The sequence below is a fragment of the Plodia interpunctella genome, chromosome 3 (genome assembly GCF_027563975.2).
Source record: "Plodia interpunctella isolate USDA-ARS_2022_Savannah chromosome 3, ilPloInte3.2, whole genome shotgun sequence".
Taxonomy (NCBI): Eukaryota; Metazoa; Arthropoda; class Insecta; order Lepidoptera; family Pyralidae; genus Plodia; species Plodia interpunctella.
The window spans coordinates 4,126,179-4,150,070 of record NC_071296.1 but is presented as its reverse complement, the minus strand read 5'-3'; the positions used below and the strand labels follow the sequence as shown (position 1 = coordinate 4,150,070).

Sequence of the window (23,892 nt, the reverse complement as noted above, 5' to 3'; positions counted from 1 at the left end):
CCACTTCGCCACCGAGGTCGTCACTATCGTCGAGATGAATTAATGAACAATACTTGAACTTATTTTATTAGCGTAGCTATCCTTATATGTGTGTTTATGTTTATCGTATGAACGTAGACGTAAAATACAGCATAAGATTGCCCAATGTGTTTTAAGTTAATATAAATAAAAAAATCAATTCATCTTCGCGCCCCGGGTAATGAGTCAAATTTAACTTGCAAGATTTGATTCACTAAACTAGGTAAGTTAAATAAAAGCTTGTAATTGAAACACCTACACCATTGAATTATATATTAAAATTTTACACAGAAAAAAACAAGATTAAACTCGGATCTGGAAGCTTCGATGCACCAGTACCTAAGATATACAGATATACAAACACGTTAAACTTGTAACTCTCTTCTGATCGAAGTTTGAAAGTAGCAGCCTATTACATAGTCTATATTAAAGAGAAAGGTCGTAAGATCAAATTAACTGATGATATCGTTTATCCGTATGAATTTATTATTCAATGGTTAAAATTAATCTGAGCGGGGTATACTTATGTGGTACATGTTAACACGGTGGAAAAAATTAGTCACAATTGTGACGGATGCGGAGGGAAAGTAGACCAAGCAGGAGATGGCGGGACCTCAACAAATTTAAAAAAGAATGACCCAACTGCGTCGAAAAGAAAGGGATAGATGACCCAGCAGCGGGATACACAACGCTGATTGTGTATCCCACAGCTGGGTCATCTATCTGGCTAAAATGATCATCGGTATACACCAGTTATTGGTCGCTAAGTAATCGTACGCGTAGCGTCCGAATTACGTCACCGTGTCGCAAGTGCAGGCGTCCTAGCAGAACGGTTGCAACACTATCGTCCACCTCCCACTTTTCGTGACCTTCCCAGCGAACCCCCACCCGCAAACATTAGCCCTTAAAATCAGCACGTGTTTTGCTGCACTCCACTAAGCATGTATACGTATGACTAATTAAAACTAATTTGTATGTGTAACGTGCAATTGTGAAGCTATAGCCGGTGGTCTTGGTCCGATTAGTTTAATGAAGTTAGTTTGCTTTTAATACGATTTTGTAATTGCATTGGGTGGGTGATTGGTTTCATAAGTATATTGTCCCAAAATGAAATAAAGTACTTTGAAGTGACCCATCAAGTACAGTATCTGAATTATAATGACAAAATATTTAATTTAATCGTTAATTTCTCTCTCTATCTCTCTTTGCCTAGCTTTGTACTATTTTATATGGGGTCGGCTCACCTCGTCATTCGACGCCATGTTCAAATGTCGGCGACGCGCTGGTTAAAGTCAACGTCAATTGGTGCAACTCACCCATAATTCAATCAAAGACAAAAAATTGACGACTTTAATAAATCGGTTCTGCTAACATTATTGATTTTTGTTTCCTTGCTAACAAAGAGAACGTTACGCAAAAAAATTACCACAACAAAAAACTCACTTTTAACATCTGTAATTCCTGACAAGCTATAGAATAAAATGTGCAATTTACAATCACCATACATCAACAACTATAATTTGGATTTCGCGACAATGGTGACGGAAATTGAAGAAGTTACTGCAAGCGGAAACAGCACTAGAATGCGTGCCGTAACCGCCTGTCTTGCGCAGGCGCAGCCCGGCACACATAACCGAGAGGCGTAAGGCTTACACATAAGGATAAGATCATGTTTACTGCTATTCTGAAGTAGGTGGAGTATTTTGAAATCAACCACTAGGGACGAAATTGTTGTGCCCACATTAATGTTCGTCAATTTCGTTCAAGGTTTGTCGGCTCCAATCGATCGCTCCAGTGCGCCGTTATCAGATTATTTTTCAAGGCAACATTATTGTTTACAAATAAGACTTTCATTAAATAAAACCAGAAATATTAAAACGACTACTCGAATTGTTCACGTGGATTAAAAATGTCGATATTCTATTCATTCCTACTTAAACATACTCTCTCTTATCTAAGCGTTTTTCCTGTTTTTCCACTGCTATTGAGCAACGCCCGGATCCGTCCAACTATTCTCCTTCACTCCGCCCTTGCTATCTTCGATAAATATAGAAAAGAATCGGAAATTGAAAGCGATTACCTAAAAATTGAAGAAACAAGGGGCGATATGAAGATGTTTAATGTAAATTTTACAATTCATATTTGTGAAAATTATAAGGAAATAAAAAAGGGTAAAATATTACAAAGAAGCCAATAAAACACATCAACCTTCCTATTTCCATAACCTGTATCGTACTGATGTATGCGGAAGATCATATCCCGGACATCTCATTGTAAATGCACCATTTAATTCCGCTACAGATAATTAGTTTCATATAAAACTAAATAGTTATCACATACTTACCAGTCCATACCCATAATATCTATCGACTGAAATCACAGCATCAGAGGTAACAAATTTAAAAAGGGTGATTTTTATTAATAGGTTATATATAAAGGGTGATTTGACCATTCTTCATCGGGGTACTATGCTTAACCCATTTAACTTTAAATTTAGAATATATTATAGTTAGGAGTAGGTACGGAGAAGAAAATACCTATAATACAATTTTTCCGGAGAAAATTCATTTAGGCGATGCCGCGAGTAAAAAACTATTTGAGTAAGTTATTGCAGCGAAGTGGAGATAAAAAAGTGGGAAAGCGTACCCTGAGCTCCAAAGATTAACGGCTGACGAAGAAACCATGAAATCCTTCATTTGAAAGAGAGGGGTATCGGACTCTGGGCTCTGACGCTCAACGGCTGGGGAAGAAACAGGTAAATGCTCAGGTGAGATAGGTAACGGATGTTAATTGGCCTTTCCAATTCCCGCTTCTCCGTCAAAGAAATATTACCAACTTTTGTTTATTTAAGAATTCGGTTGTTGACTTAAAATAATTAAGAATTCGGTTGTTGACTTAAAATACCACAGGATGTATACTTTGTCATTTCCAGTTTGGTTAGGATATTGCAGACACCACTGGATTGTCCGAAAGAAACATGAGTCACACACATAGGTATACTTACCATGAATATCTTGCGGATGTCAAAGTTAAACCAGACTAGTTGAGAAATTCTTACGGTCAAGTGTCTTTACAACCATTTGAAAAAAGAGAGACTGCAAGTCTCTCTCACATGAGAGAGACTTTGCAGTCTCTTTTCCAGATATTTTGAGATAGATATGTATCATGCTACAAAGAGGCGTAGCCCTGCGTCCGTTTTCCTATTATCTCCACATCACACGATCTTTGTCATCCTTACGGTTGTCATACCATTGGCACGCATGAAACTTCAAAACTATGAGGTGCAATTTGAAAATGTAATATCTCAAGGAAAAGTATGTTTGCCACAGCAACATGCAACAGCATACCACAAAAATATTAATCTTTACAAAGTAGTGATCAGTAGTTTAACTTGATTTCGAAGGTCGTGTGGCAGCTTGAATTATAAGCAAACATTTATAACGCCAATTAGGTGGTAGGTAGTTACGCGTTTAAATTTGCAGACTAAGATAGTGTGGTTGCACCAGTCAACTTTGACGTTAACTTCAACTTGCGATGAAAAACGCACAATGCGCCTTTTTGTTCAAGCGTTTACGGCACGCAAGTTAAAGTCAACGTCAAAATTGACTAGTGCAACTCACCTAAGTATTGGGCATTTATTAGTAGTGACACGACACGTCCATTATATAATATAGGATTATGTACCAAAGGTATCTTATGTTTATTAATATTACACGTAAAAGGCGGTTAGCTCTAATTATAGGTATTTATCTGAGTATCTAATATACTGTAATATACTGAGTATCTAATAAATAATACAATTTGTTATTGACCATTTCGGCCATTCCGATTAGTCGAGTGTACTGTGTAGATAGCTAGTGGAACTACTTGCATACAACTTGTTAGTATAATTTGAAATCAAATGTCAATAATTAATTATTTTGAAGATCATTAAAACATAAAATAATAGATCATCATAACAATAAACCCGAATCCAACGTTTTATCCATACATTTTTATAACGTCTTCAAGTTTAATTGGATCATTCTAAACTGATGGGTAACTTTTACTAACACAGTTGAGATAACCATCGTTGTCGTAATGATCGTACGCAACCTAGTCATCTACCGAGAATTAGCTCTTCAATCGTAATGCCTTTCATAACTGCATCTTTAGCACATCGTGGCGCACCTCGTTGACGACATCAGTGGCGTAGTGGTCACCGCGCCCCGCTATCTGGAGGTCTTGGGTTCGATTCCCACTGCGAGTAAATTTTTATACTTGTGTTCACAAATATGTGTTGTGCCCGTTTCTGTGTTTGTGTCCAACGGTCCTGCGTTAGTGTGGGCCGTTGAGCGTTGTCCATCTATCCCTTTAGCAACTGCAGCTATCATAGTGCTGCGCTCGTACTCAATGCTCCCTATTTATATAGAAAAGTTTAAATGTATGTGTAAAGATTTTCTAATCACGCAAATTCTACTAACGAGTTTCGAAGCTTGGTAAATTTGTTGGTTGTTGGTCTTTAGTTCAATGTTATCTTTTAAGTACCTGTCCCCTGACTTGTAGCTTCACTCTAGTGGTAATTTATTTCAATATAATAAAAAGTAGTATATAAAACCGTAACCAGTTAACAAATTTTTCTCAAAATAGTTTTTTGAATAGACACGTCTGCGTTTAAATATTAAATTGTATTGATGTAGTTAGTAGATATGAAATCATATATACTGACCATCTCCGCGGAATATAATATGGCAGAATAATTGACAACGTTCTCGTTATAGCAATTTATTGTAACACCTAACACCGACCGAAGGTAGAAAGCGATGCGCAGAGCACGCCAACGCTGCGCAGCGCACGCCATGCGCAGGCGCAATTAAGAAAACATCGAGCTGTATTCGTGACAAGAACAGCTTCCTGCTATCAAGGTATTGTAATGACAGCATATACCAACATCGGTCATAGTATAGTTTTCTTACACGAATATATTTAAATAATTTTAACGAAATACTTAATTTTTTCCCCTTATCGAATATTACTTACAAAGTACACGAGTATTGTTTTATATATATAATTTAATTTTTTTTTAACTTCTGTAATCTCAATCGTTTTTGCAGATAAATAAATAACAACTTTCAGAATTGTTTAGAGTGAAATTTGCTAGTAGTTTGTAGCTTTGATCTTTGATCCATCATAATAATAGGATACAATTTGCCACAGTCAAAGTATTCACGTACTATTTATTACATTACACTATAGGTATATTGAAAATATTAATTTTTTTACACCTGTTCCATACCTACATTTTGACTAATCGACTGTTATGACGAATTTACCATAACAAACCACCATGAACTATTAAATTTTGAACCTTATGTAATTTGGAAGTATATCAAATCAGTCAATTCACTTATGAAACTGAATATGCCAATTTAAGCCATTAATTAAGAAATCAATTTGTCTCAAATTCGATTAAGACTTTGCAATCAAGAACACATGTACAGATATAAGATACTAGCGACCCGGCACGGCTTCGCACGTCTATAAACCTTCGGGAATAAATTGTCTAAATAACAGATCGGCTGTACAAATTCAAAACCTAGCAAGGGACAACTCCTTGAAAAATCGGGTTTTTGCTTTTTACGGGTGTATAGGCTATGACGCACAGATTCGCAATATAAAAATATTAAAAAACAATGTGAAAGTTCGATTTTTAAAATCTTTAAACCTAGCAAGTACACATCCGTATGATCAAAACATTAAAAATACCATTTCAATAACTAGCAAGTCCCAAAACAATTTTAAAATCCTAGTAAGGGACATGCCTTGCTAGGTTTTTAAAGTTGTCACGCGCCTTACTATGTTTTTGAAACTGTCAACAGAGTGGGTGAAGTTCGCGCACAAATTCAGTATGGCGACAGAACGAGTTTCGACGTGACGTGCTAAGTTTCCCCCGTTTATAATTTTATTTCAATTGAAGAAATCATGCAATTTTATAGATCAAAAAGAATTTTAAATGCTCTTAATTCCCGTCAAGATGCTGATTTGTAAGTTTTCATGTTTTGTTCATGTACAAATTTCGAAATATTTTTTCATAACCTTAAAAACATGTGGGTGTGGTCTTATAAGAAAGTAAATGGTTAGGATAGTCATTATTATAATAATTTATGTATGGAATTTAGTGGAAATGGAATGGATGAAACATCAAGGACTACATTTTTAACCGACTTCGAGAAAAGGGTTAGTTTGTTCGACATACCTCCGTTTTTAGAAACCGGTTTTAGAGATGATTATTTTATGTTTTGATAGTTGTGGTCAGTGTAAAGTAGTTAGCTTAATAAAGTATTTTTATAGCTACGTAAGTTTATATATTAATGGAAAAAGGTATCTCGCGATAGCTTTCTAAATCATTTATTTAAATAGCACCATTCCATGCTTCTAAACTGTACAGAAAATATTCGCTGCTTGTGGATGAGATTCACAATAAAATTTAATTTTAAAATCAAAATTTTAACTATCAAAATTGAACAAGCATTCCTGTGCACTGCACTCATCACTATGCCTAATTGGTGGGTTAGTTTCAATGGGTTTCTGGTACTGGGTGTTCGCATGGTTTTTTTTTATTATTTTGCCAATTACCTTTTAAACTTTAACCTATTTTTAATGCACTTTTTTTTTGCACGGGTGTGTGTTGCTTTTGTGAGCCTAGCTGTCTATTTCAGGTCACATTCTTTCATCAATACTACAAATCAACAGGAACCTATCCCAAGCACTTCAAGAGAAGAGAATAACGACGATTTACCATCAGATTTATATAACTTGTATGATAGTGATGATTCCGTAAAGGACCCTGATTTTTTATATGATTCTTTAAGGAACGAAAAGCGCAGATTTTCTTTTGGAGATTATGTAAACAACGATTCTGATATTGATTTAAGTGAATTTGAAAGAGTTCCTGAGATTACAAATCAAACCAACTTTATGCCAGCTCTACTTCCACCTATATATATTGCAACTTATCCAAACACAGTTATATTTCTAGACCAAGACCAAGCCAACCGTTTTCAAGAACATAATGAACCGCCAACCTTTGAAATAGATCCTCGGCATAATATTTCTGTTAATAGTGCAGAAGTTTTAATGTCCAAAAATGATAGGCAGGGAGCTGAAAAAAAGAAACTTAAATATCCACTAATTGAAGAAACATGTGGAAATAAATGTAACAGGCAGTGTTCACTATTTACTTTAGAAGAAAGAAAAACCATTTGGGAAAATTACTGGAACATAAATTTTGAGAGCCGTAAAAGCTTTTTGATCAAGTGTATAAAAATTCAAAACATCAAAAGACGTAAAGTGACTGAAAAAAATCCCAATCCAAAGTATGCTAAAAATGAATCCCGATTTTATTTTTTACCTAAACTTAATGAAGGCGACGAAAATATGGAAGAAGTCAATGTCTGCAAAAATTTTTTTCTCAAAACTTTGGGTTACAAAACCGATGCAGTTATTACTGAGATAAGTAGAGGTGTGAAACGAAATGTATTATATGGAGAAGTTGCAGAGAAGAGAGGAGGAAAAAAAAGTAGACTAGATAGAGATCCTATTTCAAACCACATTTTATCTTTTAACCCTACTGTCTCTCATTACAGAAGAAACAATGCGCCACTTGCTCGTTATCTACCCCGAACATTAACTCTGAACATCATGTTTAAGGACTTTAAAAGTAAATTTCCAAACATATCATGCTCTAAAGAAGTTTACCGACAAACTTTGAAACGGATGCACATTTCATTTAAATTTCCGAAAGGAGACAAATGTGCTGATTGTGCGTTATTTGAGCAGCAAGTCGCAGAATGCGAAAACGAATCGGTACCGGAAACATTAAAAGCTGATTACGAATGCCACAAAATTAAAGCAGATAAAGCTATTCGAAAATATCAAGAAGACTGTTCTCAGGAAAACACTATTCGAGTTAGATATTACTCGATGGATCTCCAAAAAGTAATGTTATTACCGGATATGCCTAAAGTCAAGGATTCATTTTTTTTAAGTCGTCTCATTGTTTTTAATTTAACATTCGCCCCTCTGCAAAAAGGGTTAAATACTAACTGCAATTGTGTGCTCTGGCACGAAGCTTGGGCAGGCAGAGATGGCAATAATATAGTTGACGCTTTTGCAGCACTACTCGAAAAGCAAAGAGATGTACAACATTTAGTCATTTGGTGTGACAATTGTACTAGTCAAAACAAGAACTGGATCTTATTTACATCACTTGTAATTCTTGTGAACGCTGGATTTTCTTCAATTGAAACAATAAATCTGAAGTACTTGACTAAAGGGCATACCCACATGACTGCAGACAGTGTTCATGGGAATATAGAAACTCAAATCAAGCGTCGGGAGGCCATTTACGACTATGAAGATTATAAAGATGCAGTGCAGAATTCTAGAAATAATCTTGATATCGTGGAGGTCCAGAAAAAATACCAGTGGGTTAAAAAAAGAAGAAGCCCGAGGCGAAACTCCGACGACGTACTTAATACTCTTACTTTGAATTCTTTGGTAGATGTTAAATTTGTGAATGGAAGTAGAAATATGTTCTACAAATTAGATTTTGACGATCAATACAAAGAAGTCGATTTTCTTGTAAAAAAATTTGATGTAAAGCGACTGCCAGAAACTATTGATGGTCCAAGAGGAATCAAACAGAGTAAGAGAGATGGCATCTTAACAAAACTGGTACCGCTTATGCCTACAAATCGAAAACAATTTTGGTTAAATTTACCGGTTTCTGATACTTCAGAAGACTTAGTTTCGGGGGGGCAAATGATAGAACAATAAGATTTTTTTTAACTTGTATGTTTAAACTCTTTTAACTATGTCTCTTTTATTACTTTTAAAAAATAAATATTAGCTTCGAAAACCTACTTTTCTTACGTTTACGTTCTATGAAAATGTATGCACAAAGAGTTATAGTTACTGATAAAGAACAGAATACACTTACTAGCCTTAATAAATGATCATTGTGCCTGAGATAAATTTATTCAACAAATTTATTAATATAGTAAGTGCACTTGCTAGGTCTAGAAATTGTGGAGCCTGTTATTTTAAAATAAAGATACAATTTATTTATTAGTAAGTGCCATAAAATTTGTTCCATAACATTTACGCTTTATTTAACATTCACGGTATCTAGCCGAGGATATAACGCATTTTTTGATCTAACTCTCGTCTTTATACCCTTTATAGTTTCGGAGTGGCAAGACTTCAAAGTAACCAACTCGTTTTTTGTCTCTCCTGTAAATTTTATCTCATGAGACTTACTAGGTTTTGAATTTGTACAGCCGAGATGATACTGCATCAAATTCCGTTGCGTGGTTTCAATGAAGAAAGCTTAGAAAGAGATAGAAACAAAGGGCGACTTTATTTATACAAACTATATTAACGCCCGGAGCTAGGAGGAACTCAAGATAATAGCTCAATACATTTTTTGACACCCATCCAAGACCGCCTTCACAGTATACACACGTCATTGAGCTTCATAACTAGAAATAATAACTATTTATTGATGGACATCAACGCTGTGTGTGGCCACATGAAGTTGTAGCCTTAGGTCGCAGCAAATATATTCCGTATGTCTCTTTTCGGTATCATTGACTGAACGAGACAAAATAAAAAAAAACTTATTTTCGACTCGGAAAGGTTATTTAAATGGTGCTCGACCAGTGTGTGGCCGTATTCCAAGTTTATTTAGAGAATAGTTTTTTTTTTAACTTTATTGTACATAGATATATCTTCAAGTCGCTCTAAATGACACTAGTGCCATCGCGACTGTCTACATCTCAGATTCAATTTAAATAGTTACATCATTTCCTATTCGCAACGTTCACACGAACCATTGTGTAATTTCTAAGCAGTAAGTACGTAAGAAACGAAACCAATTTTGGATGTATTTTTTAACAAAAATAATTTAAGTAACTGAAATGCTACATTATAATTTGAATTGTAATAGTCAAAAGAAATTGTATTGCAATACATATCAACAATATTTGCAAGCTGACTAGCTTGCAAATATTGGACAGGAGACTTCCTTATATAAATTACCAATGTAACGATTAATTTTAAAATCACAACATTTTTTGCTAACCTGTTTCTAAGACCTTGACCCACTTATTTAAAGATTTTTAAGTGATTGAAAAAACATCAAGGTCGCGACCACCACCTGCTACTGTCTAAGGAACTGGCAAAGAAAAAGGAAGGTATTAATTTATTGCATTGTTAATGTTATGCAACGACACGACTCATACATACAGACAGCACATCTTTAATATTAATATATTTCGAAACTTTTGGTTATTCATAGCCGTATGACCTTCGTACTTAGGCCCTGAAATAAATTTATTAACTTATTATAGATCAAACCTTATTTCGCTTGATTGTATAATAGTTCAATATATACAGTTTTTAACTCATTGGCATTCGGTTATATTTTTTAAATGTGTTAATTTAATTCTCCTTTTACACGCCAAGCGTGTAAAAATACACGCACGGCGAGATACCGATTTAAACATAAATTTTAAAAGATTTTATGCCTTCTTATATTTTATTATATGAAATCATTTGGTAAATATTACTTCTTATTTATCGATATGTAGGTACTAAAATAGTGCATGTGGGATGAAAAACTATAAGTTTTATTACATCGAATTCAACGGCGTTTTTATACACACCAATCAAGTTCTAAGCAAAAGTATTCGTATCAAAAAATGACATAAAAATATTTTAATGAATTCCGTGTACCGAGCATATTGTGAAATTTAAGCAGGTATCTATTCAAAAACACCCTGTAAACACGCAGCTCCATATTTAGATCCGAGCGTTTGAAACCAGACAAGCTTCTCACATGTGTGTCACATAACAATAGTGACTTAACCTACGGAAATGACATAAGGAAAGCCGACGGTATCCCAGCCTCGACCGAACCTCGCACGCTCCATTTGCCTCGCCACGACCCAGCCTTGGGCTTGACCTTAAGCTATTATCTAAAAGAGACTTAATAATGTTGTTGATCCATTGGTCCCACGTATATTAGGACTTTACGACGCGATAAATTAAAAAAATACAAACTTTCTTTCAGACGTTTTATGTCCATACGATGTACAATGTCTTTAGGTATATTATAGAATGATGATGATGGTATATTATAGAATGATGGTCTCAGGTAAAAGCTTGTTAGTATAATCTGGCAAGATTAAAGGATAAAGGAGGCGACTAAAGGGGCAAATAGCCTAGGTATCTTATAGATACCAAGGAAGGTTGACGTCAGACAGGCGGCCGACTGTAAAATAACAGCCGAATCTTCAAAATTTTAAGATTTATATTTAAGCTTTGTGGCGTCACAACCCTAAATGCAACGAGGAGGAGAAAAACGCGAAGAGGAGAGAGAGAGATATATATAATCGGCAATGTAAACAGTATGAGCTATATCAGGAGACACTTTGTATTAAATTTTCTTCCGGTGAAGGAAAATATCGCGAGGAAACCTTAATTGACTCTCTAGTGTGCATGCGTCTTGGTGGCGCTAAATGGCGGCAGTCGTAAAGGTCATATCAGATGTCTTTAGGCAACTTGAATAAAATTTAACACTAGGAGAACACATCTCGATAAAAAAAATAAGTATTTAAAAACTTTATCATTTTAAAATATTACATGGACAGAACAATATAACTACGTACCTAACTACTTTTCTACGTTAATTGAAAACCTTTGGAATTAAACAGGGTACATAATCACATCACAAACTTCGAGGTAATTAATAATTTTACTTTGTACATTATAAAAACAAACTAGATCGGCCCGTCTCGGCTTCGCTTGGATTAAACCATGGATAATTATACACCTAAATCTTCCTCAAGAATTACATTATCTATTTAAAAAACTCGCATCAAAATCTGTTGCGTAGTTTTAAAGATCTAAGCATATATAGGGACAGACAGCGGAAAGCGACTTTGTTTTGTACTATGTAGTGATTATATTCATAAAAATCTGTGTTTTTAAAATATTACATATTCCTAGATATTAACACTAATGTTACATTGTTACAGGTAACTAACTGGCATTTGAATGAATAAAGAGGCAACATGCTGCATGTTGCGTGTACAACATGGTCCTAACTTGGCGTGTCGGTAATTAACTAATATTAATACATTAAAACGCGGTAGCGCTATGGGTACAAGGCAAACGCACATACCTATAAAATGGTAACGTAATGGTATATTAATTATTACTATTATATTCACAAAGAAAAATAATAGTAATTTTCTCGTCACTTATATCGCACCCACGAGTCGATTCGAATTGAGACGTAGCGAATCACATTGTGCCATTGTGACGCAACGACAACCACACCGCAATGTGATTGGTTCGCTGCGTCTCACTTCGAATCGACTCAATAGCGAGAAGTGAAATGCAAATCCGCACTACGCCCGCTGTTCATGCTTTTTGCACCTAGATATTTAGACTGAAACCACCAAAAGAACTAAACGCGAAAACCAAAAAAACTTATTCCCAAAAGACTGGAGGATATGAGATATTATAAAAATCGCTCTCCTCCCCTTAATTTACCGTTTAGGTCTGATGATCCCAAATGATGATGACTCCAAACACTAGGGCCGTGCCAGGGACGTAGCCGGAGCCTCAATCCGAATATTGTCAATTGTTTTTTTTTTCTAATCATTTTATATCCACTTTTGTTTTAAGAAACACATCTAGCCACCCACATTTAGCCAACGAATTCCACTAAAGTTCTCAATCGGAAGAGATTTAGAAATTAGTCAACATTGGTAATAGATGTAAAAGTTGGTGTGTATGTAAACCTTGCCATATAAACGTATTCCATTATGAGACAATATTCTAAAGTGTTTACTAAAGTTAATTTCAAGGATATTGTGCAAATGTTACTTTTGTAAATATACATAATTAGGCCATTAAATATATCTATAAATGTGAGTAATTTTTAGAAATAACGTAGACCTACGTCGACTACATTATAGCCTCTAGAAGATTGCTTAACTTTGTACTTATTATTACTTATTATAAAAAATGACATGTCATTTACTAACAATTAAGTATACTTGTGTGTAATTATATTTATAAGAGATAATTTGCTGTTGGTACTTATTTCTATGTAAATAGTAGGTACACGATGCACTTAAAAGTTTATTATGTTGGTTTGTTGACGCAACCTCAATTCTATTTCTATCAAAGTACAAGGATTTGTTAAATATTTGTTTATTAACAGCTACTTAATTAGGTAATTTACTTATCAACTATAGCACTAGAGAATTACACTTAATTATCAGACTCGAAATATCAAATCTGAGTAAATTTCAATTATTAATTATACCGATAATTATTTATTTAATTAATTAAGTTAAATTAAGAATTTAGGAAACCCCACAGCGAAGTTACTAGCATTCTCTCATTTGCTGGTAAAAGAGCTGCCGGTTGCCAAACAAATAAAAGCAAATTTTCCAAAAATAGCTAATACTCTCGATTAAATTTTCTTTCAAATAAAAATAACTAGATCAAAATCTTCTAATCTAAGCCACGGCCAGACATACAGAGACGTTGAATTTATAACTTTAACATGTCTGTCTAATGTCAAGCTTATCCTTTTGTAGTTGAGGGTTAATAAAATCAGATTTTTTGTGTATCAAAAACAAGAATTTAATTAGAATCCAGAGCAACGCCAGGTAAGCTTTTTGTAAACTTTTTACTCTACAAAATTGTGTTGCAAAACATTCCTGGCATTGACAACGATTGACCCATTCCTCCACGAATTATCACTTGATTATCATTTTGGCGATTTAGCAACGTTCTGTTAACGTGGTAACTTCAAATTTCGCACTTTATATGTAGTAATTATTTTAACGAATACTGCAAATTAAAATGTTTTTTCCACCAAACATCAATGAAATTAACAAGAGTTCAAGTTTATCAAAAAATAATTTTGGAGGCTACATTGATTTACTGCTGCACTTTTCTGTTTCCAATGCATAAATTATAGCGCAGTTTAGATCTTAATTTGTAGCAATTAATGATACTTAATAATAGGCTGAAAAAGTGGATTATGTAGGCCATTGCCACTTTTGTCTGAAATTTACAATTATGCAATGAAATTAAATTCGATCTTGAATTTACTATATATACATACATACTTTAAGTATTTAAACAAAGCTATGCAGAACCATACTTTATCGTATGAACTGTTCAATAATTTTAAGAACTAATCTACGAAATCTTGGAAAAATATAATACTTAATAGATGGTCGTGTGCTCCCTGAAAGCTAAAGTCTAAGAAAATATTTCACTGAAACAATTTATAAAATTATAATGACGTATATTCAATCTGTCAATTTTCTAATTTCCTATTCCGTTCCATTATAGAAACAAATGTGTGTACTCATAACTATTATGACGCTGAACAATTTGTTCTTCTGGTTAGTGCAACAATTTTCACCGCGTTTAAATCTGAAACTGCGGGTCCCATTTGAAAAAATATTTTCTTTGTATAATAAATATTACAATAAGTATACTTTGTATATATCAATAGTATTTGTTCCGCATTTAGTCGTTTTTATTTTTATTTTCTTCTAATTGTTGTATGTATTGTTATATCTTGTTTTAGTTGGTATTCTTCAACTGTTTCAAATTAATAGGCGGAGTCTTGTAATTAGCATAGTTTTTATATATTGAAACATATGTAAGTTTACTCTATATTTCGCTGTAAGAACTTCGAAAATAAAATAAATTAATAACCACTTTCATGGGGGAGGCAAAGGCTACTGGAATCCCGAATCCCACGGGAGCGAAATTACGCAGCATGTAGCTCGTGTCATTATAATATTGCCAAAACACCAAACAGCGTGTTAATTAGGACTTTTATTTTTAAGGGAACCCTGGTCTATATAATATATTACCATTATTTTAAGAAGCGAACTCTACTTACAGTAATGGTAATCTATCACTGTATTTTTGGTATCTAATATTGTTCTTAATGAGCAATGCAGATTTCTTGTATTGTATTTACCAAAAACTAAGGCATGCAAAAAGTGCAGTTGCGGTCAATAGGAGTTCTCATTTACACTAAGTCAGTGACCGCCCGGTGTGTTTACTTTCACAGGTTCTTATACTACTTGCTAGATACCTAGTTACATAACGGTGCTGTATGACCGTTCTGCAAGTTGCTTTCTCTCATCCTCGCGTGTTCGTGGCTGTGACGCCGCGAAGCCCTGGGTCAGCGTAAAAAAACTTTATAACTTTGAATACGTATAAACCTGCCTGACCTCTCAATCCTCTTTGATGCTGTTATGGTCTATCAGCAGCCAAGACTACTGTATATGTCCCTTTAGTCACTTTATACCGTATGAAGTGACATACCTATGAATCATACGACATCCACGGGATGATTTGGAGCAGTCCCAATATAGACCGGAACCACACGCCACATTGTTATGCGACGAAATAGGATGAATATATTATGACGCATGCTCAATCAGTAGATAATCGCCAGAATTATTTTAATATACTTAGTTAGGTAATTTTTATTGCTGCACTTTACATTGCACCGATCGATCGTCCAGTTACTTTAGTCTACAAACATTTGAAGAATTATGTTAAGAAGCAAAATATTTATATTTTTAAATTTAGGTCCCACTGCTGGGCAAAAGCCTCCCATTTCTGTTTCCAACCATATTTAAGTAATAAAATAAAAAACAATTACATACTCAATTAAACCGTTTGGCCAATCATTATAATCACTAATTGTAACCACGCATTTTGTTACTTAGATATTATGATTATTTGTATATTGAGTATTTAATGTATATTAAATAAAAATGGAATGCAAACTTGTAGTGTTTTTCCACGATTTTCCTGTTGTATTTAGAAAACGTGTACAAAGTAGACACCTGCAGTGAAAGGCACGGCCGGTCAAGGAGTTCTGCTGGTATTGATGGTCCACCGACATAGATATTAATTATCTGTTAAGGCTCTAACCTACTAAGTTGCATAGAAGCTGCGCGCGCGCCTTTTTAAGTAGATAATACATTAACCCTAACCAAATAATAAAAAACAATACTGATAATTTAATGATCTGTTAAATAAATATGCATCGATGGTAGGTATAATTAAATATGTAAGTAAGATACTTACGCGCAAATATATTCAATTAATATAGATTCGGATTATATTTTATTTTCTCATTGTTTCGCTATCCATAGCTTATCAAAACTTTTTAACACAACAATTGCATTTAAAATCAGATTTATTGGTAGCCTTCTCCGCGTCATTAGTGTTTGCATTATTGTCATTATCATGAACAAACCTTGAACAAATACTCATTTTGCATAATGACTACTTGTTTTCATTTTAAAAAAGTCGATGGACGTCTTGTTGAAAAAAACAGATTAGATTTAATTTCAATTACAATTACCATTACTTCATCAACATTTTTTTCGTTAACTAAACAAAGATAATCTTTAATATACGTTTACAGACTGATATGCTGTGGTAACTACATTATACTATTGCACATTTATTGCAAAATTCTTGACATTGCAAGCTTTGGATGTCGGCCGCTATAAATATTTTTTTTAACTATGAAATAGGTCTGAACAACGACTCTGTTCATGTTTTTATATCTGTGCTCTGTCCAATGGATTTAGCAATTAACACCTTCTATGATCTAATTTGAATAATAAAACTAAATATTCTAATAATAATACTAAATATTCTATCGCTTAACTGCGATTAAAGGTGAGAATAGAATTCGTTTAATGCACAGACTTATAAGAAATAGGACTGGTATAATCGGTTTTCTACAAGCAATGTATGTTTCGTTAGTTGATGGTAGAAGCATCCTGAGACAGCAATTCTAGGCTGGGCCACCCCACACATACTTTGTATTATTGTTAGCTATAATTTTCAAAAGTTATAAATCACAAAGCCTCGTAAAACAGCAGCTTTGGGTAATTGAGTCAGCTATAAAACCCAATTCTGCTAAATTATAGTATTGTAAAACCAAAGTAGGTACTGCGGTTGCGGCTAAGCTATGATGGGAATTATTCTACTAGTCTCATTACCCGTTATTATGGTAATTTTAATAAGTGATCTATTAAATGTAGAAATAGACGACAAGTTTAGTTGAAAAGAGATTGATTTTATTGGTGGATTGAAAAAACCTCGTAAGGATGATAGCATCGCCAATGAGAAGAATCTCCAGTTTATTTTGCTCTCTTATATATTACATTATGTTCCCTTAATTTCATGAAGGATTATTTAATTATTAATGTGGCGTGTCGTTCCACCCTTGAATCCAACAACCACTCCATATCCGCCCGTGGATGTCGTACGAAGCGACTAAGGGACTATTCTATACGTTGAGCGAGAGAATCGGAGTAAAACAACCGGTGTATTTAACTGTGTATGTTCGACTGACATACATTTATAACAGAGACTAAGGCAGCTGATAGGCATCAATAGCATATTCAAGGAGGGTTGTTGTTTTTGTTGTCGTAAATTTTTACGCAGCCTCCGGGCTTCGCGGACGTTACTAACGTCCACATGCTATCTCTTTTTCCTAAATGTACACGATATGAGAAAAAGAGTATTGTGTAAAAAAGAGAACGTGTGGACGCAACGACGTGCTACGTGTTTTATGTTTCATGATAGCCCCCAGAACGCACGTTGGTAAATATGATATCTACAGAAAATATTTCCTTTTTCATATAATAATAAATCGCACATACAATTGTAATGATGAATTTATTGTAATGATCTCATTCCGATTTTGTTATTAAATTAAGGTCGTACGTATAAACTAGTAATTTTAGTAACACAGGTTAATGTATCACGTCATATCTTAGTTATGTATGACCCCTAAATTACAACAAATAAATATTGTTGAAATGTTTACTGTTCTTCGTTATGTAATTTTTAAGTCATAATATTTCTCAAATTTATGTCTCTTGTAGATACATCATCAGAAGAAACGTGAAAATCCAGATTTCCCAGTCCGATTAACAATTGCCTAATTGTATGAATTGTATCTAAGAAGTTTGTACTGAAATAAGTAAATCCTTATTGAATTTTGAAATTATAAAATACTGGTCAAGGCAATTAACTAGACACCTTTGAATTATCTACGCCTGATTTAGATAGTTTTTCTGATTTTCCTTGAATTATGCACAGACAAACGGACCGGTCGCCAAGTTTAGACATGTTGAAACGGGGGCAGCCGACCGCTAACTTGGACATGAGCATGCGCACATACCTGATGGCAAGCAATACGTAACAACATGATTGCTATTGCTTAAAGCTGGCGATGGTACTGTAGATTGTAAATGCATAAGGAAAAAACATTATCACGTCATATAATGGTGCATATAAAAGTGCATCAGAAAACGTTATCAAAAGCGTAGATAACATAATATAATTAAAATAATTTAAATAATGTTAAGTTCAAAGTTTTGCTCATTCTTAGGAGTATCGGTAAACATAGAGAACACTATACTAAGTACATATTTTATGAAGCGGACCTTTTTATTTGCCAAAATATTAAATGGAACTCAATCACGTGGACGAGCGTGGACGTCTAACGTATTTAGTCAAAAAAGTTGGTTTAATTTACAAAAGCCCTGTTTTAATGTACCTACTGACTTTAAGGAAAACTGGAATGAAGGGTTAGGATATTATCATATGAGGTCATAAATAAGTAGTATATTTTTCCATAAATATATTGTACTACTTCTTGTAACAAATATGTACTTACATACAAAAGTACAACGAATACAATTTTACAAATTTCCGATAATTGAATATCTACATCATATCGAACATGTAAAAAATTTACCACGCTCGAACTGTAGGTAAGTAAGTAACTTAGCAACAAAAGAACTGTCGTTCAAGCACAAGGTACCTACTAGTTCGTTGTTACTAACCAATCTGTGTAGCAATTAAACGACTTGTTTTATTTTCTTTCAATTTATCTTCCCCATTGATTATAACGTTTTATAATGTTTGTTTACAATTATGGATATGGAAAATTTAATTAACTATTCAGATCTCGCGAGGCCTGATCGGACTGCGACCCTATTGTTCAATTGTCTCTATTATCTCCAACCGCGAATATTTAAACAAACTCACCTTTCCCATCCTTCCAGATGGGTTGCAAGCTGACATTCGTCGACGACATTCTTAACAAATCCTTCTACAAGCTCGGCTTGATCGTGGGCCGGCAGCCTGGCTACTTCATCATCATACCAGTACTGCTGACCCTACTCATGATCACCGGGTACCAGCGAGTCTACTACGAGATGGACCCCGAGTACCTGTTCTCGCCGGTCCGGGGCCAGGGCAAGCTGGAAAGGAGAATAGTCGAGGAGCATTTCAAAGTCAATTACAGCCACAGATTTAACGTCGGGAGAATTACTAGACCAGGTTAGTTTATGTCTTTAGAACCACTGGTAAAGAGTATAAAACGGGACTTATTACTTACTTAAGTAATAAGCCGTTGAGCGTTGACTTCAACGCTCAACGGCTGAAGAAAAAACAGGGAAAAAGCTCAGGCTAGCAGTCATATAAGTAAGCACTTATATCTAGACTGACAGACAACAAAAGAATTGAGGATGCCACTGAGTCCGTCGGAAGTTTTTAAGAACTGTTTTAGTTTAAGTACTCGTAATAATAAGGCTCAGTGCAAGAACAACTAAGTATCTACCAAACAAACCATTTTGAAGCAGCTTAAAAATAGTCGCGGCATGGAGTCTATGCTAGAAACTCAAAGCTCAACAGTTTCAAAGAAAATGCAACGCCTTATCATAAGGAACAACTGGTGTTTCACCCTATAGGTATGCTGGGGTTTAGTGTCTGCTGTCTGACCGCTATGTTGACTCATCCCGATTTCCAAAATGAGCATTGCATTTCAATCACTGTTATTGTAATTCATTTGCATTCAGCGGTGTCAAAGTATCGTTTGTTACAACGTCTTACTTCATTAGTTCCTCTTCTCCACTCTAATCCATTACTGGATTAGAATGAGAGAACTTAGAAAACATGTCTCGAACTAAAATAAAAACTAACTGAACTTAGGTTCAAAATCTGTGGCCAATTATAAAAAATGTACCTATACAATTACGTATTCCGACTTATTTATTGACACAATATGACGCTATTATTCTAAGGCATCGGCAGTAAACCGTTGTGTTTTGATCAACAGGGAGATTCGGGCGTGTAATCGTGGTCCCAAAAGACAACAACACCAACATGTTGCGCACGGAGGTGTGGAAGGAGCTACGCGAACTGGACGAGCTGGTCCAGAACACCACGGTCACCTTGCCTTCGGGAGAAACCTTCACGTATAGGGACGAGTGCGCGCGCTGGGAGGGCCAATGCTTCGTTAATGATATACTCAATTTGGATAAAATTATCGGCGAGGTTAGTAGCAATTTATATCTCAAACAAAAAAGCTAGATTAGAACTACTCCATATCCACCATGGATTTCGGATGTGACGACTAAAAGACACAACTTTGAAAGATTTCTCAGAGAATAAATAATGAGAAATTCCGTGGTTTTTTTATATTAATTCAGTCCGAATTTGTATTTGCGGTTATTGCGTTTCTGGCACATAAAACCAGTCCACGCTTCCCGCTTCTACGCCACTGATAGATATCTTTTGTTTAGAGCTTGAATGCATCTAAAATTAACTATCTGGACGATGATAAAAATGCCAAAGTATTCGCAGAAAAAGTTACAAGTAACTTTTTGGAAATAAGGAAGTAGGTAAGTAGTTACTTGTTAACCAAGCAATAAATCAACTCAGACCGACCTTTTATATAATTAAAATATTCGTACAAAAAGGCAACAAAATGGAAATCAATTACACTTAAAACGAAATTTCATAAGATATTGATACAGCCCACATAACCGTGACCGCAAGTCGACAGACACAGAGACATGAAGACATTTCCATTTTTTCTGTGTCACGTAAAACGAAACACCCACTCAAGTATGTCGCATGCATTATTTAAAACATCGCCAATATGGCTCTCGTTTTCACTTTCAAGTCAGAGAATCTTTTAAAATCCAGTTGTTGTCGACTAAGTTTTGACAGCCTTGAAGAAACTCAACATGTATAATACCTATGACCACTGCCGTATTTATCAATATCTAATACAGTATTGTGTGATTTGTAACAGTAAACTTAAACACTGTAAATCTTTTGCAGAAATTTGATTGGTTATAAAAAGGATGTCAACAGTTTTATTTATGTTTTGTTGAATGCAATAAAGTTATTTCAAATAAACAAACAGTTATATTGTTACAAGCACATTATACACACATTATACAGGAAATAAAATACCTTTACGATTGACTGCCGGCCGCTAAACGGCGAAGCGAATTCCGACCACATTGTTCAAACTACTGGGGTATTATTTAATCTGTGGTTCAAACCAAATCAATGATTATCCGACTTCTTCGGATCACTATCGGACTGCCTACCTACTTATAAACAATAGATAGTTTACTCACAATGGTCAAACAACCTAATAGAAAGACGTCAATTGGTTTTATACGACTACCGGCAAACTTATCATAACAGTCATAAATATTTTATTTATTCTTATGTAGTAAGTATACATATTTATTCCTTGTATAAACAGAGCCTTTATTCCTAACGGGGTTTACTGTTATATCACATTTAGAATTAATAAAGTTCCTTCATAATCGCTTTTAATATCGTACTTGATTATATAATGGTAATGTAATGAACATAACCAATAAAAGATTTTCCTATAAATGATATACATACATATAAACGCACCTAATTTTATTGCCAATCAAAGCAAGATTCTTGTAACGTAACTCCACCTCTGCTACATAACACATTTCGTCACTAAACGACATAGGTAAACTTCATTACTAAGATTACATGATTCGGAAAATTCTATGAAAATAGATACAGAATATACCTAGTTTTTAAACCCCTGACGACATTACGAGGGCTGTTACAAGTTTAACGCGTGTGTGAATACAGATGAGTACAGACAGACATACCTACAGATGTCTGTCCGTGGCATCGTAGCAGACAAACGGCTGCACCGATTTCGATCTAATTTGTTTTTTGTTTGAAAGAGAGTGTTCTTAGCCATGTTTGGAAAATGTGCGTTTAGCCGTTTGAAATCGGGTCTTTTCAAACAAATGAGAGGATGCCAGCGGCGGGGGGATTCCTGATTTTTTTATTTGGTTTATACATTATGTTGCGAAATTCGAAGGAAAATATTTAAAATCTAAATACTACCAATCTATCTAAATTTATGAAATGTGTAAAGGAAAAATGAATAAAAGTTTTATTGTTCGTTTTAAGGACCTATTCTCTAGAACCGCCGATTTGAAGAGTTTATATATTCCTGTAGCACTTACTGTTACTTATTTTATAATCTGTGCCTATAGGTATAAAAGAAAAGTTATTTAATAGATATCCAAAGGAGTTAGAGCATCAATATCAAGAATTAATAATACTTTATAATACTTTTTAGAATACTTTTTAAATTTATAAATGAAATGTTTTTCAGGTGGAGCGAGGAGAGCTAAACCTGACATTCCCCATAATGTTCAACCCTGTGACGTGGGAGGCACATGCGTTCCCCGTCTTCTTCGGAGGTTCGAAGGTGGTAGACGACATTATCGTGTCAGTGCCGGCTGTTCAGCTCGTATGGTTCGTGAGGACTGACACCAAAGTACAGCAGCAACGGTAACTTTGTTTATCTTCATCAGCCATTTTAATTTATGATAGACTAGCTGATGCCTGCGACTTTGTTCGCGTGGCCGAACAATTTTTGATAAGGAGTCAAAAAAAAAATGTAACGATACCTATACATACAGAAGATGATAATCAGACTGAAAAAGTATACTTTCTATAGTTTAGCTGAACTATTATGACTCTTCTTCAGGTGTTTCAGATCTTCGATTTTTATACCTCAACAAAAATTGATCAGACTAGTGGGGTATTATTTAATCTGTGATCAGACTGAACAACTTTTATTAGAGCGTCATTTCTATTTTTCCTATACTTTAGCTGTACCATTAACAAAAAATGTTTTGTGTGTTTTCATACAAACTTATACCTCCAATTCTTTGAGGGTTGATTAAAAAAGTGAATGTTTGATCATCCATATAAAATTTCAACAAAATCGGCTGATATATAGCGCTGAAAGCATAGCACATAGATTTTCATTCTCGCACAAGTAGTTACCTATATAGTATTTGGGAAGTGCGATAGTGGATGTATATACCTATGGATTATAAAGCGTCAAAACTCACCAACTAATTTCATTTATGTAACTGATAACTGCACACAGATTTCTTTGTTAATTTTAAGTAAGTAGCATTACAACAACAGACCTAAAGTTTATGGTTACAACAACCTTGTATAACACGACAAACGACGCGACGGCGCACGGTTTCTTTCTTCGTTGAACATGATTTTTTACCTCGCAAACATACATTAAAGACCGCTGCATCATATATACAATTCTTCGCCTTTTACCTACATACTTAGGTACTTTAGGTTGGAAGATTTACACTGTGGAATATTGTAACCCCGTGAAGTTCGTTACACTTAATTATATAGTACCTAAATCTAATATTTTTATTTCTTTTTTTAACTACCACAGTAGGAACTATCCTAATGCTATCCTAATCCTAACCATAATATTATATATGCGAAAGTCAGTTTACTAGTCTATATGTTATGCAAAATTTTAATCTTGAAATTTAGCATAACATGTAGGTAAGTTATAGGTAGGTAGTTTAAAGTACGGAAAAGGACGGGTAA

At 34.5% G+C, this 23,892-nt stretch overlaps 2 protein-coding genes across 4 annotated transcripts in view; both read left to right on the top strand.

Annotated features, from left to right (window-relative positions):
* Positions 1 to 23,892, top strand: part of Ptr (Patched-related) — a 38,676-nt gene that overhangs the window by 8,407 nt on the left and 6,377 nt on the right. For 2 of the 3 annotated variants that reach the window (XM_053770002.2, XM_053770005.2), the window contains exons 2-4: positions 19,218 to 19,494; positions 20,273 to 20,490; positions 22,631 to 22,809. In XM_053770002.2, the coding sequence (XP_053625977.1) occupies positions 19,218 to 19,494; positions 20,273 to 20,490; positions 22,631 to 22,809 (674 nt within the window). Of the gene's footprint in view, positions 1 to 12,098; positions 12,180 to 19,217; positions 19,495 to 20,272; positions 20,491 to 22,630; positions 22,810 to 23,892 lie in introns of all 3 variants that reach the window. The other variant, XM_053770003.2, reaches the window with a different exon arrangement.
* On the top strand, positions 5,666 to 8,835 carry LOC128683960 (uncharacterized). Its single transcript, XM_053770082.1, has 2 exons — positions 5,666 to 6,041; positions 6,717 to 8,835. Exons 1-2 carry the CDS (start codon positions 5,980 to 5,982, stop codon positions 8,833 to 8,835), a joined length of 2,181 nt encoding a protein of 726 aa, XP_053626057.1. The 5' UTR covers positions 5,666 to 5,979.